Raw genomic sequence first — 19,898 nt, 5'->3', positions numbered from 1 at the left:
CGATACGCCATTAGGAAATTGTCCACCTTGTGCTGTAGCGGAATCTGATCATCGTTCATGGCCTTTATTGCCTTTTTGAATGTTTGGACAAATCTCTCGGCCAACCTGTTTGTCGCCGGGTGATATGGGGCAGAGGTATAATGTTTCACCCCATTCTTCTTTAAGAATTTTTGGAATTCTTCCGACACGAACTGTGGTCCGTTGTCCGAACAGATCTGTTCTGGCAATCCGTTCCTTGCGAATATTGTTCTTAACACCGCAATTGTCTTTTCTGAAGTAGTGGTATTCATCTTGATCACTTCTGGCCATTTGGAATGTGCGTCCACCGCAATTAGGAACATGGAGTCCATGAATGGACCAGCAAAGTCAATATGTACGCGTTGCCATGGGGCTGAAGGCCATTCCCATGGGTGTAGTGGTGCGATCGGAGGTGCATTTTGCACTTTTTGGCACCCAGCGCAGCTTTTCGTCAACTCCTCTATCTGTTGGTCAATACCCGGCCACCATACATAAGCCCTAGCAAGACTTTTCATCTTAACTCCCCCCAGATGACCTTCATGCAGTTCTTTTAGAACTCTTTCCCTTAACTTGGGAGGAATAATCACTCTTGTCCCGTACATCAAAGTACCATGGCAGACGGACAGCTGGTCTCGCCTTGCCGAGAATGCCGGTAACAGAGGATCACCACGTGTTGGCCATCCTTTCACTGTCACCTCGTAGACTCTGGACAGTGTCGGGTCGTTCCTGGTTTCTCTTTCAATACTTGCATTGGTGACTGGTAAACACTCGATGATGGTCGAATGAAATAACTCAACAGGGTCAACTTTCATTGTTTCTTCTTCTTCAGGTAGTGGCAGGCGCGACAGCCCATCAGCATTGCCATGCTGCTTCGTACCTTTGAATTCTATTTGATATTGATGTGCCCCTAGGAAAAGGGACCATCTCTGGAGACGCTGTGCTGTCATCACTGAAACACCCTTCTTAGGGTTAAAAATGGATACCAACGGCTGATGGTCTGTCAGAAGTGTGAATTTTTGGCCCTGCAGGTAATGATTAAACTTCTTCACTCCCCATACAAGGCTGAGAGCCTCCCTATCGATCTGCGCATAGTTGCGCTCAGCGGAGGTCAATGATCTGGATGCAAACGCGACTGGCCTTTCCGTGCCATTTGGCAACTTGTGTGAGAGTACTGCCCCAATACCATATGGAGAAGCATCACAAGCCAACCGAATAGGCAGTGTCGGGTTGAAGTGAGCCAACACTTCCTCTGAGGTGATCAATTCTTTGCTTTTGCGAAATGCCTTCTTACAGTTTTCGCTCCATTCCCATGGTACCCCCTTCTGTAAAAGAGCATTTAGCGGGTGCAGTACCGTGGATAGATTTGGTAGAAATTTATGGTAATAGTTAATCAATCCTAGAAATGACCTCAACTGAGAGACATTATCCGGAGCGGGAGCCTTTACAACAGCCTCTATCTTGTCAGGAGACTTATGAAGCCCCTCCCGGTCAATGACATGACCACAGTACGAGATCCGCTTCTGGAAGAACTCGCATTTCTGCCGATTAACTCTAAGTCCATACTCTTTCAGTCTGTTGAGCACCAGTTCCAAGTTTGCGAGGTGTTCTTCATCACCATCACCTGTAATCAGAATATCGTCCAGGTAACATTGTGTGCCTGGAATTCCCTGTAATACCTGCTCCATGGCCCTCTGCCAAATTGCTGGAGCCGATGCCACTCCAAAAACCAGCCTATTGTACCGGTACAAACCTCGATGCGTGTTGATCGTGAAGTATTGGCGTGACTCTTCTTCAACCTCCATCTGCAAGTACGCCTGCGCCAGGTCTATCTTGGTGAAGTGTTTCCCTCCCGACAACGAAGCAAAAATATCCTCAATCCGCGGAAGCGGATACTGCACCGTGTGAAGCACCGGATTAACGGCGATTTTGAAATCTCCACAGATGCGAACCTTCCCTGGTTCTCCTGGCTTGTTGCTCGAAGGACGTTTCATAACGGGAACAATCACTCCAATCTACCTTAGACAGTACACCTGAACGTTCTAGCGCTTCCAGTTCCGCTTCTACAGTAGGTCGTATTGCATAGGGTACCGGTCTGGCTTTAAAAAATTTTGGTTGTGCATGTTCATCAATCTTGATGTTTGCCGTAATTCCTCTCAGTGTTCCCAGTCCCTGCTGGAACACCTCTTTAGCATCATCCAATATTCTGGACAATCGTTTAGGTTTGACATCTGTTTCCCCGGAATCTACCGTTAGTGCCTTCAAAGAGTGCCAGTCCATATTCATTTTCCTAATCCACTCCCATCCCAGTAGTGGTGGACCTCCTTCAGGTAGCACATATAAGTCCATTACTTGGCTTTCTTCACCCTTGTGGACCACTTTTACCTCTATCTTTCCGACGGGGTACACTCTTTGCCCCGTGTAGGTTTTCAATATAATCTCCGTATCCCGTAGGGGAATATCACAGATCACAGAAACCCCACAGTGCAGATAGAGGCCATTTCGGCCCATCGAGCCTGCACCGACACATATCCCACCCTATCCCCGTAACCCCACGTATTTAATCCCCCTAACACTAAGGGTCAATTTATCATAGCCAATCAACCTAACCCGCACATCTTTGGACTGTGGGAGGAAACCGGAGCACCCGGAGGAAACCCACGCAAACACGGGGAGAATGTGCAAACTCCACACAGACAGTCACCCGAGGCCGGATTCGAACCCGGGTCCCTGGCGCTGTGAGGCAACAGTGCTAACCACTATGCCACCGTGCTGCCCCTGAATATGTTGGAATAACCTTTTGTAATCTTTCTTATTCATGACCGTCAATGCCGATCCAGTGTCCAATTCCATCTTTACTTGGACTCCTGCTATCTGAAGGGTGACCCAAATTGTCTGGAGATCTGCATCCTTACCAACGTTGTGTACTCTTAAGCTACCCAGTTCATTACTGCTAGCGTCTGAATCTGACTTCTGTTCGGTCGAACTGTTCTTTGTCACCTTGTGTACCTGTGGTAAACCACTGTTTGTATTCCACTGTGTACATGCCTGGACATGCCTCGGCTGACTCCTCCCACAAGTCCTAGTATAAAGGTGACTGCTCCCCAGCCCTTTGTATTTCTGGACCGGTCAACCACTCGAGGCAGATAGCGCATCAGTACCTTTATGTATTTTCCTTGCGGTGACTTTTTGTTGCTGGTCTTCTTTCCTGACCGGCATACTTTAGCTATGTGGCCAAGCCTACCACACGTTCTGCATTCTTGGTTTTTAAACCAACACTGGTTCTGATCGTGCGTTGTCTTTCCGCAACGATAACATTTTACAGTACTCAAACCCAATTTATTTGTACTGAGTTCCGGTGACCATAGCTGCATTACTGCCGTGCCTCTCGCTGCGGCTTCGTGTGCTGCTGCCATAGTGACCGCTTTCTCAAGCGTCAGCTCATTCTCCTCGAGCAATCGCTTTTGTGTATCTTCTTTTAATAAACCACACACAAATTTATCTCGTAGCGCCTCTGTCAATCTCGTTCCGAATTGACAGTACTTTGCTAGCTTACGCAATTCCATTAAATATTCAGCATTGCTTTCATCCTTCAGCCGCCTTCTGCTGTAAAATTTAAATCGTTCCGCTAGCATCAGCGGCGTGGGGTTTAGGTGATTTTTCAGGACAGTAACAATCTCCTCGAACGTCTTATCCGCCGGTTCATCTGGTGATACAAGGTGTTTCAATTGCCCGTATGTCTTCGCACCCATTAAGTTTAATAATGTTAGTGCTTTCTCTGCATCTGGGATTTTATTTGCTTTACAATAATTTTGTATGCGTTCTACATACATAGCCCAATCTTCGATGTCACTATCAAAGGTATTAATGTTCCCATGTTTAGGCATCGTTGCAATTTAATTTCTTTTTATTTTTATCCAAGATGGCAGCTTCCGCGCTCTTTTCTTCATCCTCCGCCTACAAAATGGCGGTTTTCCCGCGCTTGGCGGTCTTCACCCTTCCCCCGACGCTGTCTCCGCTTCACCACGGCTCTCGCGCCTTCAGTTGCCCCCAGACGCTGTGCCTTTTTAGCCCGAATGCAGCCCGGCCCTTATCTCCGGTCGCGATCGATCTCACCGCCCTTATTCCTCCGTCTTCCCTCCCCGTCTGTACAGCCAACGTGGCCGATTTTCTGGTCGCGTCGCTGCCCGGCTTACCCACTACCGAGGTAGAAAGAAGATAGCTGACAGCCGCTGATGGAGGCTTCGAGTTCAGGGTGTCTTCTGCACTCTGGTTTCTCGATGTCTGCTGCGCGACGTGTCTTCCAGCAGGGTGATGAGGGTGGAAACCTCTCTTCGACGTTCGTTCAGTGGACGAAGCCGCCGTGGATATAACTGCCGCAGGGTAAGAATCTGACTCGTCGCCACTGTAAAGTCTGTGTGTTCTAGTTGTAATTAATAACACACAGGCTACAAGATTAAAGTTCAACAGGTCTTTACTGGTTGGAGGTCAGGACTATCTGAAATACATCTTACTACACAGTGCTTATATACCGGTGGTCACCACCGGTATTACGTATACAGCAGCCAGAGAAAGTAGTACATCTCTTAAGGTGGAACAGGCTTAAGTTCTCTTAAGGTGGAACAGGTTACATACACCACAGTTTCCATATTCAATCCTAAGAAGGGTGTTCCGGTAATGACGGCGCAGAGGCTTCAGAGATGGTCTTTTTTCCTAGGGGCACATCAATACGATATTGAGTTCAAAGGTACAAAGCAACATGGTAATGCTGATGGGCTGTCGCGCCTGCCACTACCTACAGCGGAAGAGGCACCGGCAGTTGATCCTGTCGAGATATTCCACTCGACCATCATCGAATGCTTGCCAGTCACCAATGCGGGTATTGAGAGAGAGACCCGAAATGACCCAACACTGTCTCGGGTCTACGATTTGACGGTGAAGGGATGGCCAGCACATGGCAAACCACTGTTACCAGCATTCTCAGCCAGACGAGAACAGCTGTCCGTATGTCAAGGAACACTGATGTATGGAACAAGGGTGGTTATTCCTCCTAAATCCCGGGAGAGAGTCTTAAAAGAATTGCATGAAGGTCATCTGGGGGGAGTCAAGATGAAAAGCCTTGCTAGGGCTTGTGTGGTGGCCAGGTATAGACAAACAAATAGAGGACCTGACAAAAAGCTGCTCAGGGTGTCAAAAAGTTCAGAATGCACCTCCAATTGCACCGCTGCATCCGTGGGAATGGCCTTCAGCTCCATGGCAATGCGTGCATATTGACTTTGCAGGTCCATTCATGGATTCCATGTTTTTGATAGCAGTAGACGCACACTCTAAATGGCCAGAAGTGATCAAGATGTCGACCACTACCACTGAGAAGACGATTGCAGTCTTGAGAACTATATTTGCGAGGAATGGATTGCCCGAGCAAATTTGTTCAGACAACGGACCACAGTTCGTGTCAGAAGAATTCCAGAAATTCATGAAAAAGAATGGGGTGAAACACTATACATCTGCCCCATACCATCCGGCTACAAATGGGTTGGCCGAGAGATTTGTACAAACATTCAAAAAGGCAATAAAGGCCATGTGTGAAGATCATATTCCACTACAACACAAGGTGGACAATTTCCTAATGGCATATCGAAACGCCACGCATGCAGTGACAAATCAAAGCCCTGCCATCATGTTCTATAACAGAAGGTTGCGGTCCCGGTTGGATTTGTTAAAACCCAATGTGAGACGGGAAGTTGAACACAAGCAATTCCAACACATAAATGAAAAGGCCACTCGGAGTTTTGAAATAGGACAACCAGTGTTGGCCAGGGACTATAGAAATGATAAATGGCAACCTGGAACAATTTGTGCACGGCAGGGGCCTTTGATGTACACGGTAGACACTGGGGAGAACGTAATACGACGTCATGCTGTCCAACTTGTGGGATCAAGAACAAGGGTCAACCCCATGTCTCCGGCAGAGACACCAGTTGAAGAATTTATTGAGCCTGTAGCATCTACCTCGGACTCGGTTGTATTAGATGATGTTGAATCCATAGAAGATCAATTGAATGAGTCACCCCAGCAACGGGAACAAGAGATCCCTGAAAGGCGTTATCCGGCACGGATCCGGAAGCCTCCTCAGAGACTGAACCTTTGAATATTCATTGTGTGTAAATTGTATATATATGTATATATATTCATGTACTGTATTAATGGGGTGTCCACTGTTAAGCTAAAAGGGGAGGAATTGTAGTGTATGTAACCTGTACTACCTTAAGAGGATACCTTAAGGTGAAGGACTACTTTTTAACAGCTCCTGTACATTGTACCGGTAGTGACCACACCGGTATATAAACCCTGTGGAGTAATATGTATCTCAGTTCCCGCTCTGACCCTCAATCACTAAAGACCTGTTTAGTTACTCTCTGTTGTCTGTCGTGTTATTCATAATAACTGCACTTGTAAACACAGACTCAACACCGTGACTCTTAAAAAACCATCAGAATCCTTCAAAATGTATTTTCATCATATATTTCAGAGGATGCAGTCTCTGACAATGGGCTACCTTTCATAACTGTGAAGTTTTCCAAATTCGTAAAAGTAAATGGAGTTAAATATGTCCGTGTTCTGTCATACCGCTCTGTTTTGAATGGGGACACAGAAAGACCAGAACACACATTTAAACAGCATGTGTGTTTGAAACATTCTTTGGTAAATTTTCTACTGATTTAGACACTCTGCATACTGTAGCGGGATGTTCGACTGCTGGATTGTTTTTAAAAAGTGCCAGCTGAAGAACCATTTCAGCTTGACTTGGCCAGTGGGGTTGCAGCAAAAGAAGACCAGCGGAAGGCTCAGCATGACAAGTGACGAGTGAACTTCAAAGGAACTTGTGATACATCAATGAGTGCGAGTGAAAGGTTGGAAGGAAGAGGAGTGGTTTGATGGTATGATACTGGGATCTTGGACTCATTTGGTTCAGGTGGGAGAGCAAGTCCAGCATATAAATGCACGTGGATCATTTGATTTTATCAAACGTGATGACCATTTAGGATCTGGAAGATGCTCCAGATGAAATGAAAGAACTTTCCTGCTCAGAGCTGCTGCTCGGTTTGTTTTTTTTAAATAACCCATGTAGATATCATCATAGCATTAAATGGGGATGAGTGAGTATTATTGAGTGGGATACAAGTGGTCTGTCTCTGCTGGGTTTATTGTCTATGCGCCAGTACGAAGATACAAGTCTGTAATGAGAGTCATTAACAAGTACATCTACGGATTGGAATAAAATGCCTTTCTTTCCCGTTCCTGTAGCCTTGTGGGACAGGAGTTCACAGGCCTGGCATGGTTTTCCTGACATAAATACACTTCTGTGTGCACTGCCCTTTATGTCTCTACATGCTGGATTGACAGTGTTGCCTTATTTACAGGGAATCCATCCGGGGAAAATGTATCAACCGTAGCTCTCGCCTCTGAGTCAGAAGGTCGTGCGTTGAAGTCCCAATCCAGAGACATGAACATAAAATCTAGGCTGACACTCCAGTGCAGTACTGAGGGAGTGCTGCACTGTAGGAGGTGCCGTCTTTCAGATGAGACATTAAACCAAGAGTCTGCTCTCAGATGGACATAAAAGATCCCACGGCACTATTCGAAGAAGAGCAGGGGAGTTCTCCCCGGTATCCTGGCCAATATTCATCCCTCAACCGACACCTAAAAACAGATTATCTGGTCATTACCTCATTGCTGTTTGTGGGAGCTTGCTGTGTGCATTTTGGCTGCCGCGTTTCCTATATTTACAACAGTGACTACACTTCAAAAGTACTTCATTGGCTGTAAAGCGCTTTGGGACGTCCTGAAGTCGTCAAAGGCGCTATAAAACTGCAAGTCTTTCTTTGTACCAGGAATAAAAATAGTGGAAGCACCTCATCAGTGGGTTCAGTGCTCCCTTTTTGTCCCTAGTTTCAAAGAGCTCTCTTATGCTCCCAGAATCCAAAATGGTGCCTTGAGATACATGCGCTACTCAAATGATGTCATGGCTGACATCTAACAGGCTGTACTTACTCATTGCTTAGCAACATTCTAGTACAACCATTTATTGCTTACATACTTTTCTAAATGAAACTTCACCTATGTGTTTATGAAGAAAATTTATCAAGATCTGGCAGCCTTGCGGCCAAAAACTTACATAATAGCTTCAGTGTGAGCCTGCTCAGTCAGCTGAATTAGTTTCTGCTCTGCCTCCCTCTCCAAACGGACCTAAAAGTGAAAAAAGCAATATTAATAGTCGCATAAACACGGACACCTCATTGAAGCTCAAAGCTTGCCCTTTGTTGCTTTTTCAACAAACAGTTATAATGCACTGTGATCAAGTACCAACTCTTTATTTTCTTTCTGTTGATTTTATTGAATGTAGAATTCGCTGCCATTTTTGAAGCAGAGTTGCATTGCTTCTTTTTAAAAAGGGAATTAGAAAGTTGCTTGAAAAAGAGAACTATTGCAAGCAGGTGAGTGGCATTCGACTAGATAGCTCATATGGAGAAAATTACTGGCACAGATTGGATGAGTTGGTTGGGCGAGTCGGTTGAGCCCAACAGTGTGAGGGATTGTCGATAGAGCTACAGCCGGTATCTCGGGCATCAAAGGCAGAAGATGCCAGAAATACCCATTAGGTGCGTCAGCATCTGAGGAGAGGAAAGACAGATTAGCGTTTCGGGTCAAGACCCTTTGTCCGACCAGTCTGGTAAAAGGACCCAACCCTAAAATTCAACCCGTCTCAGCTCTTTCAGATACTGACAGACTCTGCTGTGTACTTCCAGCATTTTCTCATTTATTTCCAGTTTCCAGCATTTTCTGTAAATCTTCAGTGACCAACTGTTTTCAATGGTGTGTTATTTCAACTCCCTTGCACTGGAAGGCTCAGTAGCTCCTCCAAGTCAGTACTCATTGTTCAAAACCCATAAAAGGAATAGATATGTTGTTACAGTATTATCTTTCCATTTCATTTTGAAACATTTTATATTCACTTCCTTCTTTCACGCTCTTCTTGCAGCTTGCACTGTTCCCAACCAAGAGCTTTATACACCCAGGCTTCTGCAAATGTCATTTTTGAGCTACCCACTGAGGAGCAAGGTGACTCAACCGTTGATCTCCCCCCCCCCCCCCGCCACTGTCTGGAAGACCCTGGCCTTCGTTTTGGCCGCAGCTGACAATGAGAGGTCACCATGCCGGGACATATGAGGGGAGGAGAGAAAGGAAGAGTATGCATCCTATTGCCTCATGAGCACTGTATGCCACCAGCCACCCTGTACCTTACTGTTATACACTTTACTGAGTCCCATTAAGACATGTGTGAGGCTGAAATGAATCAGTTACAGGCTAGCTTTTTGGCTCCCGTTCACGTACCTTTTCTTCAAAAAACTTGCTTTCCAGTTGTCTCAGTGTTTCTTTGTGTTCTTTGTTTGCTGTGTTCATGGTGTCCTTTATCTGAGAAAACAAAATTAAAAAAAAAAATCTGAGAAAACATTTCTTTTGTTCTCTGTCTCCCTTTTATCACACCTGAAGTTTCCATCCCTGTACCAGACATCTATTTCAAGTGACAGCACGTTTCAGATGAGACGTTTTTATTTTCTGATGCTCGCATAGATGGAATTGAGAAAGTGCAGAAGAGCAGATGTCTGTTCGATATTTTATACAATATTGATAAATCTGTATAAAAATATTCACTATTTCTCTATATTCACTGTAGTGTCGGCTTTGGCTCTGGGCAGCACTCTCACCTCTGAGTGGGTTCAAGTCCCACTCCAGAGACTTGAGCACAAAAATCTAGGCTGACACTCCCAGTGCAGTATTGAGGGAGTGCTGCACTGTCGGAGGTGCCCTCTTTCGGACGAGACGTTAAACCGAGGCTCAGTCTGCCCTCTCAAGTAGATGCAAGAGATCCCATGGCACCATTTTGAAGAGCAGGGGACCTCTCCCAAGTGTCCTGGCCAATATTCATCCCTCAACCAACATCACTAACACTGATCATCTGGTCATTTATCTCGTTGCTGTTTGTGGGAGCTTGCTGTGTGCAAATTGGCTGCTGTGTTTCCTACATTACAACAGTGACTACATTTCAGAAGCACTGCATTGGCTGTAAAGCGCTTTGGGATGTCTGGTGGTTGTGAAAGGCGCTATATAAATACAAGTCTTTCTTTTTACTCAGCTCTCAGCCAAGTCAGCTGCACGGAGACCAATTCAAATACATCCTGAGATTGTGAAAGGTGCGAAAAAATGAAAGTCTTACGGGGAAACAACTGGTTACCACTCAGCACCTCCCCACAGCTGTGCATCCAAGACCGGGAAAGCTCCTCCTGTTGTGCATGTATATTCTGATGGCACCACCTGAAAATGCTCAGTTCGAATGCAAAAGCAGTAACATATAGTACAACATAAATGAAACATTTTAAACAGCAACTGGAACTAGTTGGAAAAGATTGAATGGGAATTTATTTTAAGCTCCCTAAAAAAACTTTTCACTTATCAAAAGCTACAAACTATTATTTAACCAGAAGAAACAAATTTTCCCACCTCCTCCAATGTTCTCTCCTTACCCAGCTCTCGTCTGTAGTTGGCAACTCATGTTATTTACTGTTGTATAGGTAGTCCTGGCATTCCAGTAGTTTGTCATTGTGGCCATTCTCCATATATTATTATGGAAGGCGAGTCCAATCTAAAGAGGGTGGCCAAAGATGAGATCTTTGGATGCACCCGAGGTGATGGTGCAGGGGTGGGAAAAGCTGTTGCAGGAGGTGTGCTTGCTGCTTTGGGACTAGCAAGAGTGGGACCAAGCGAGGACAATGCTATGGAACTGGACCACAGAGGAGGGCCACTGGAGGTGGATGGAGTGGTCAACCTGGTTGAATGCCTCAGAGAGGTGTAAAAGGACAAGGTGGGAGAGCTTACCACAGTAGCTTGGCACAGTTACACAGTCACAGAGGATGCTGTTGATGACGCGGACCAGGGCAATCTGGGTTCTGTAGCTAGGACGGAAACTGGACTGGAAGGATTCGATGGGAGAGATGGGCATGGAGCTGGATCTCCATGACATGTTCAAGGACCTCAGAGGAAAGGCAAGCTGGAAAATAAAGTCTGCTTGTCGGACAGGAGGGGTTGGTAACCATAGTATTGAAGGGAGGATGGATGGAGCCTGGGGAAAGGGTGCTTTGACGACATCTGCGAGCATTGGGCTCAGGAGAGGTAGATGTGTAGTGAACAGATCCCCTGCCTATCCTTTTAGCCACCGATGGTGGGTGGGAAGAGAGAATAGGAAAAAATATTGTAAAAAAAAATGGAGTATCGCCATCGAACAAAAAAAAAAATTAATAATACTTGCATTAATATAACTTTCAAATTGAAACTTCTCAAAGCGATTCACATAATGATGTACTTTTTGCACACCAATGACAATTGTTAATTTTTTTTTTATTCGTTTATGGGATCTGGGTGTCGCTGGCAAGGCCAGCATTTATTGCCCACCCCTAATTGCCCTCGAGAAGGTGTTGGTCAGCCGCCTTCTTGAACCGTTGCAGTCCGTGTGGTGAAGGTACTCCCACAGTGCTGTTAGGTAGGGAGTTCCAGAATTTTGACCCTGCGACGATGAAGGATCGGCGATATACTTCTAAGTTAGGATGGTGTGTGACTTGGAGGGGCAACTTGGAGGTGGCGGTGTTCCCATGCGCCTGCTGTTCTTGACCTTCTAAGTGGAAGAGGTCACAGGTTTGGGAGGTGCTGCCGAAGAAGCCTTGGAAAGTTGCTGCAGTGCATCTTGTAGATGGTACACACTGCAGCCATGGTGGAGGGAGTGAATGTTTAAGGTGGTGGATGGGGTGCCAATCAAGCGGCTGCTTTGTCCTGGATGGTGTCGAGCTTCTTGAGTGTTGTTGGAGCTGCACCCATCCAGGCAAGTAGAGAGTATTCCATCGCACTCCTTACTTGTGCCTTGTAGATGGTGGAAAGGCTTTGGGGAGTCAGGAGGTGAGACACTCGCCGCAGAATACCCAGCCTCTGACCTGCTCTTGTTGCCACAGTATTTATGTGGCTGGTCCAGTTAAGTTTCTGGTCAATGGTGACCCCCAGTATGTTAATGGTGGGGGATTCGGCGATAGTAATGCCGTTGAATGTCAAGGGGAGGTGGTTAGTCTCTCACTTTTTGGAGATAGTCATTGCCTGGCACTTCTGTGGTGCGATTGTTACCTGCTACTTATCAGCCCAAGCCTGAACATCGTCCAGGTCTTGTTACATGCGGGCATGGACTGCTTCATTATCTGAGGAGCTGCGAATGGCACTCAACACTGTGCAGTCATCAGCCATTTCTGAACTTATGATGGAGGGAAGGATATTGATGAAGCAGCTGAAGATGGTTGGGCCTAGGACACTGCCCTGAGGAACTCCTGCAGCGATGTCCTGGGGCTGTGATGATTGACCTTCAACCACCACAACCATCTTCCTTTGTGCTAGGTATGACTCCAGCCAGCGGAGAGTTTCCCCCCCCCTGATTCCCCTTGACTTCAGTTTTACGAAGGCTCCTTGATGCCACACTTGGTCAAATGCTGCCTTGATGTCAAGGGCAGTCACTCTCACCTCACCTCTGGAATTCAGCTCCTTTGTCCATGTTTGGACCAAGGCTGTAACGAGGTTGGGAGCAGAGTGGTCTTGGCGGAACCCAAACTGGGTTTCAGTGAGCAGGTTATTGGTAAGTGCCGCTTAATAGCACTGTCGATGACACCTTCCATCACTTTGCTGATAATTGACAGTAGACTGATGAGGTGGTAATTGGCCGGATTTGTCCTGCTTTTTGTGGACAGGACATACCCGGGCAGCTTTCCACATTGTCGGATAGATGCCAGTGTTGTAGCTGTACTGGAACAGCTAGTTCTGGAGCACAGATTTTCAGCACGATAGCCGGGATGTTGTCCGGGCCCATAGCCTTTGCTGTATCCAGTGCGCTCAGCCGTTTCTTGATATCACGTGGGCGGCTGAAGACTGGCTTCTGTGATGGTGGGGACCTGAGGAGTAGGCCGATATGGATCATCCACTCGGCACTTCTGGCTGAAGATGATTGCACCAGCTTTTGCACTCACGTGCTGGGCTCCACCATCATTGAGGATGGGGATATTCATGGAGCCTCCTCCTCCTCCCGTTACTTGTTTAATGGTCCACCACCATTCACGACTGGATGTGAAAGGACTGCAGAGCTTTGATCTGATCTGTTGATTGTGGGATTGCTTAGCATGCTGCTGCCGCTTTTTAGCATGCATGTAGTCCTGTGTTGCAGCTTCCCCAGGTTGGCACCTCATTTTTAGATACGCCTGGCAAGCTCTTCTACACTCCTTATTGGACCAGGGTTGGTCCCCTAGCTTGATGGTAATGGTAGAGTGAGGGATATGCAATGCCATGAGGTTATAGATGGAATACAATTCTGCTGCTGCTGATGGCCCACAGCGCCTCATGGATGCCCAGTTTTGAGCTATCCCATTTAGCACAGTGGTAGTGCCCCACAACATGATGGAGGGTGTCCTCAGTGTGAAGACGGGACTTCGTCTTCACAATGACTGTGCGGTAGTCACTAGTACCAATACTGTCATGGACAGATGCATCTGCGACAGGTAGGCCATTTCAGAGGGCAATTAAGACTCAATCACATTGCTGTGGGTCTGGAGTCACATATAGGCCAGACCAGGTAAGGATGGCAGATTAATTTAATTAACTGAATTTAAATTCCCCAGCTGGCGTGGTGGGATTTGAACTCATGTCTCTGGATTACTAGCCCAGTGACATTACCACTACGCTACCATTCCCGTTAATGGCCTGTGATCCCCTTATACAGTCCCCAACAGCAGAAGAATGGCACAATGGAGGGCAACAATGAAAGATGGTACTGCTGCAAATATAATTTAGTCTACAACATGATAATAATTAGCAGGCTGTCTAAATTATTTTATTTTTAGTGTTTTTACTTTAACATTGAATTATTAGTTTCCAATTGAATTTCATCAACACAGAGGAGGCAGCAGCTTCACATACCATTACTGATCTCGCTTCCATATGTACATACATAAACAAACAAGGAAACCTAAAATAGACTCACATCATCCAATTCGTTTTCCAGGAAAACTTGTTTCTTCCTAAACTCCTTGACCCTGGTCAGTTCCCCTTGAATCAGCTGTATTTCTTTTGTCTTTTGCAACACTTTGTTTTGCAGACGCTCGGTCTGTTCGGCGTGGGTTTCGGTCTGTAGGAAGATGGAGATGTGAGAGCAAGCTCGGCTAACTGTGATTGCAGTGCATGTCTTCACAGATCGTGCACTGCACTCCTTTTAAGTGTAGGGGATTTTTTTCCCCCCATAATTATGGATGCAATTATATTCAGGGTATACACCTGTAACAGCAGGGTGTTGCATGTAGGATTAATCATGGTGGATTGATATCAATGCAAATCTACTACTCCTGCTAATCTGCCACTGGTATCAATGTGCTGCACCTTTCCAGCCACCTGCAGTCTGGTTCCACTTCCTGAGCAGCACATAGCACAACAAATGTATGCTCTCGGACAAGGGGACATAACCTTAAATCAGAGCCAGGCCATTCTGGAGAAAAGTTAGGAAACACTTCTTCACGCAAAGGCTGGTGGAAGTGTGGAACTCCCTCCCACAGAAAGCAGTAGATGCTAACTCAATTAATCATTTTAAATGTGAGATCGACAGATTTATTTGCTAGCCAAGGGTAAAAAGGATATGGAGCCAAGGCATGTGGCTGGAGTTAAGATACAGATCAGCCTTGATCTCATTGAATGGTGTAACAGGCTCGAGGGGCTGAATGACCTCCTCCTGTTCCTGTGCTCACTGTATCTAATAGAACCATAGAACAATAGACATTTACAGCGCAGAAAAAGGCTATTCAGCCCATTATGTCTGTTCCAGCTCTTTGCTAGAGCAATCCAAAAACTAATCTCACTGACCCACGCATTGCCTATAGCCCTATAACTTCACCTGCCTCAAATATTTATCCATTTCTCCCTAAAAGTGCAACGGTCGCTGCCTCCACCACTCCCTGTGGCAAGGCATTCCATGTTCGAACAACCCTTTGAGCAAAGACATTTCTCCAGACATACTGTGACTTGTGCTCTATCCCTCCGGCTGTACATCGCACAATCCAGTTAGCTTTTGTTACTGCGGCCACACACCGTGCTGTTGGTTTCGATGAGCTATCCACCAATCCCCCCTCCCCCGGATCCCTCTCGTAGAACCATAAAACTATACAGCACAGAATGAGACACATCATGTCTGCACTGGCTCTTTGCTCGAATAATCCAGTCCATAGTCCTGTTCTCTCCCTGTATCTTCTACTGCTTTAAATATTTATCTACGCTTCCTTTAAAAGATCCAATCGTCCCTGCCTCAACTGCTGCCCGTGACAAAGTGCTCTTTGCTATAACAACTCGAGTAAAGACATTTCTCCGAACCAGGATCCTCGCTCTCAGTGACTATTTTAAATGGGTGACCTTTTGTCCTTAACTCCCCAACCAGAGAAAATAGTCCCGCTCTCCTAATTCTAGCAAAATCCTTCCCAATATTTGAAAAACCTCTTTGTATCTCTTCTTAGCCTTCTCTCGTCCAGTGGATATAGTCTCCAGTGTCTCAGCTTCTCCTCATCATTGTATTTGCTCATCCCTGGTATCCGGAATGGAGGAAGGAAGGAAGGAACCATCCAGATTTGCATTCACTCAGTGGTGATCAGTGAAAATGTTCTTTCCAGAATCCTCTTGCTCCACATTGTCAGATCATTTCCTACCTGGAACCGTTTACCCAAGAGAAAGAACTTCTGGATTCTATGATGGAGTCCGTTCCAGTGGGAATAACTACATCATGTCAGACTTATTTCAAATTTGCCACTAATGGAAAAACGATGATACATGTAGCAGTTTATACCTGATGCGCCTCAATAACTTCAAGGCTCAAAGTTAACTGGATAAAACAAGGCTTTTATTAGCAAAGAAAGATGCCTGTGTCTTCACCTAGCATTCTGCTTTTCTGCTGCAAGACAAGCCTGGGCTTGTCTTAAGTAGGGCCAGGTATGGGCGGAGCCGACACACCCAATGGGGAGAAAGGGGGCAGTGCACTATATACGATACAAGGTAAAAACACAGGAGCAGGCAATACAAACACAGGAGCAGGCAATACAATATATATAGTTAAATACAGAGTCTGATGAATGACATATTTCATCACATTCACCCCTTCTACAGATTTAGTCTGTCCGGGGGTGTAATAGTCCTCTGTGACCGACGTAACGGTTGCGGTGTTGCGGGTGCCGGCTGGGTGTCCCAGGTGACCTCCTGGGTCTCTGCCGGGGGCGTTGAAGGAGTAGGTGGTGGGGGTACCGTTGGCTGGTGTTCTTCCGGGGGTGATGAAAGAATAGTGGGTGGAGTGGGTGGGTAATAGTTGTTGTGGTCGTTGTCGTTGTCGCTGTTGTTACCGGCTGGGGCGAGGTCTTTTATGGACACAGTGTCCTCCCGTCCATCGGCATGCCGGACATACGCATATTGTGGGTTGGCGTAGAGCAGGTGCACTGGCTCCACGAGAGGGTCCGTCTTGTGGCCCCTCACATGCTTCCGCAAAAGTACCGGACCTGGGGTGGAGAGCCATGACGGTATGGATACGCCTGAGGTGGATTTCCGGGGAAACACAAACATTAGCTCATGAGGCATGGCATTAGTGGCGGTACACAATAGTGACCGTATTGAGTGGAGCACATCTGGGAGGACTTCCTGCCAGCGGGAGATAGGGAGGCCCTTGGTCCTTAGAGTTAGAGTGACTGCCCTCCATACTGTCCCGTTCTCTCGCTCCACCTGACCGTTACCCCGGGGGTTGTAGCTGGTGGTACGGCTCGTGGCAATCCCCTTGGACAGCATGTACTGGCGTAGCTCTTCACTCATGAAGGACGCCCTCCTATCCGTGTGGATATAGCTTGGCATACCGAACAGGCAGAACAGGCTGTTGAGGCATTTAATGACCGTGGCGCTGGTCATGTCTGGGCAGGGGAAGGCGAATGGGAACCGGGAGTATTCGTCCACAATGTTCAGGAAGTAAACATTGCGGTCGACGGACGGGAGGGGGCCCTTGAAATCTAAGCTAAGCCGCTCAAAGGGCCGTGTAGCTTTGATTAGGTGGGCTCTATCAGGGCGGTAGAACCGAGGCTTGCACTCAGCGCAAGTGCGGCAGTTCCTGGTCAGAGACCGAACTTCCTCAATCGAGTAGGGTAAGTTGCGGGACTTTATGAAGTGGAACAGCCGTGTGACCCCTGGGTGGCAGAGGTCGTTGTGGAGGGTCTGTAGCTGATCCCCGGTGGCGTTGGCACACATCCCTCGTGAGAGGGCGTCGGGGGATTCGTTAAGGGCCCCCGGCCGGTATATGATGTCGTACTCGAAGGTGGAGAGCTCGATCCGCCACCTATGAATCTTATCATTTTTAATCTTCCCCCTCTGTTTATTATTGAACATAAACGCTACCGACCGCTGGTCGGTAAGTAGGGTGAAGCGTTTGCTGGCTAAGTAGTGCCGCCAGTGGCGCACTGCCTCCACGATGGCTTGGGCCTCCTTTTCCACGGAGGAGTGTCTGATCTCGGGCCCCTGGAGGGTCCTCGAGAAGAAAGCTACGGGCCGCCCCGCCTGGTTGAGGGTGGCCGCCAAGGCAAAGTCAGACGCATCACTTTCCACTTGAAAGGGAGTGTTCTCGTCCACTGCCTGTAGCGTGGCCCGCTCAATATCCTGCTTAATGCTTTTGAAGGCAGCATGGGCCTCAGCAGAGAGCGGGAGAGGATGCTTTCAAGAGGGGGCGGGCTTTATCGGAGTAGTTAGGGACCCATTGGGCATAATACGAGAATAACCCCAGGCACCTTTTCAGGGCTTTGGGAGTGTTGGGCAGGGGCAGCTCCCGTAGGGGGCGCAATCGGTCGGGGTCTGGTCCGATTTCCCCATTCTCCACCACGCTGCCTAGTATGCAGAGGCGCGTGGTGTTGAAAACGCACTTGTCCTCATTGTAAGTGAGGTTGAGTTTTTGTGCGGTTTTCAGAAACCTCGCGAGGTTTGAGTCATGGTCCTGTTGGTTGTGGCCGCAGATGGTGACGTTGTCGAGATAGGGGAAGGTTGCCTGCAAGTGGTGGTCATCGACCATGCGGTCCATCTCCCTCTGAAAGACCGAGACCCCATTCGTCACCCCAAAGGGGACTCTGAGGAACTGGTAGAGGCGTCCGTTTGCCTCGAAGGCAGTGTACGAACGGTCCTCTGGTCTGATAGGGAGCTGGTGGTATGCTGACTTGAGGACGATAGTGGAGAACACCCGGTATTGGGCAATTTGGTTCACCATCTCGGATATGCGGGGTAGCGGGTAGGCGTCTAGTTGGGTATAGATGTTGACTGTTTGACTATAGTCAATCACCATCCGCTTCTTCTCGCTACCCCTCACCACCACCACTTGGGCGTGCCACGGGCTATTGCTGCGTTCAATAATGCGCTCTTTCAGGAGCCTGTCTACCTCGGTCGCGATAAACCGCCTGTCCTCCCAGCTGTACCTCCTGCTTTTGGTCGCTATTGGCCGGCAGTTAGGGGTAAGGTTCGCGAATAGCGAAGGCGGCTTTACCTTCAGGGTAGCCAGACCGCACACTGTGAGGGGCGGCTGGGACCCACCGAAATTGAGCGTGATGCTTTGGTGGTGGCACTGAAAATCCAGGCCCAAGATCACGCTCACACATAAATCCTTCATAATTAACAGTTTAAAATTATTATATACAGTGCCTTTAACGGACAATCGTACCGCGCAGTAACCCGCAATAGTCGATATCTGGGTTTTGTCGGCCATAGAGATCGTGCCCGGAGTAGGGACTATAGTTAGAGAGAGTCGTTGTACCAGACCAGGGTGAACGAAGCTCTCCGTGCTCCTGCTGTCAATTAAACATTTAACCTTGCACCCGTTTACCTCGATGTCCACCATCGATTTGGATAGTGGGTGCGGTCTGGACTGGTCCACTGTGATCGACGCCACTGTAGGGCCCTGATCGGGACAAGATGGTGGGCCACACGAGGCCGGGTAAGATGGCGTCCATGATGTCTGCTCGCGAGATGGCGGACCCCACGAGGTCGGACAAGATGGCGTCCAAGATGGCCGCTCCCACGGCGCGCACGCGGCGGTGGCGGGTTTGCCTGCGGGGTTCCCTCTGCACACCTTCCCAAAGTGCCCCTTCTTACCGCACTTACAGCAGGTGGTGCCTTTCGCCGGGCACAGGTTCCTGGTGTGCTTCGGCTGCCCGCAGAAGTAGCATTTGGGGCCCCGATGCGTCGCGGCGGTCGTAGGGCTTCTGGGGGGAGAGCAGGGCCCCGACGGTGTTGGGCTACCGGGCGGGGAAGATGTCTTCCAACATGGCGGCGCCCTTGGTGCGTACGAGGCGGCGTGGGCCGTGCGGCCTGAAGAGTAGGAGTCAGAGTTCTTCTGAGCCACATCCAGCGATCGCGCTGTGTCCACAGTCTGTGTCAGATCCAGGCCAGTTTTCTCTAGCAGTCTCTGCCGGATGTAATTAGAGCTAAGGCCTGCAATAAAGGCATCCCGAATAAGCTCGTCTGTGTAAACCGTGGCTTTCACGTCTTTGCATTTGCAGTCTTTGCCAAGCACTTTTAGGGTGACTAGAAAGTCCTCTAGCGACTCGCCGGGTCGCTGTGTGCGGGTAGCAAGCAGATGCCTGGCGTACACCTCGTTGGTAGGCCACTGATAGTGGGCCTTTAGAATGTTGCAGGCATCCAGGTAGGTGGCGGCGTCTTGGATGAGTGGAAAAACCCAGTGGCTTACCCGATTCTGCAGG

General features: G+C 47.9%; 1 protein-coding gene across 1 annotated transcript in view; it reads right to left on the bottom strand.

Annotated features, from left to right (window-relative positions):
• LOC147109088 (basal body-orientation factor 1-like) overlaps positions 1–19,898 on the bottom strand; it is a 54,278-nt gene that overhangs the window by 22,745 nt on the left and 11,635 nt on the right. Inside the window, exons 4-6 of the mRNA XM_086002678.1 lie at positions 14,138–14,281; positions 9,412–9,492; positions 8,195–8,265 (exon numbers count right to left, since the gene is read on the bottom strand). Coding sequence (XP_085858804.1) covers positions 8,195–8,265; positions 9,412–9,492; positions 14,138–14,281 — 296 coding nt within the window. The remainder of the gene's footprint in view (positions 1–8,194; positions 8,266–9,411; positions 9,493–14,137; positions 14,282–19,898) is intronic.

This window comes from Somniosus microcephalus, chromosome 12 (assembly GCF_052327205.1).
Source record: "Somniosus microcephalus isolate GS21.2 chromosome 12, FLI_Smic_1.0, whole genome shotgun sequence".
In the NCBI taxonomy this organism is placed as follows: Eukaryota; Metazoa; Chordata; class Chondrichthyes; order Squaliformes; family Somniosidae; genus Somniosus; species Somniosus microcephalus.
The sequence above is the reverse complement of the archived record's forward strand: the minus strand, read 5'-3'. Positions and strand labels throughout refer to the sequence as shown.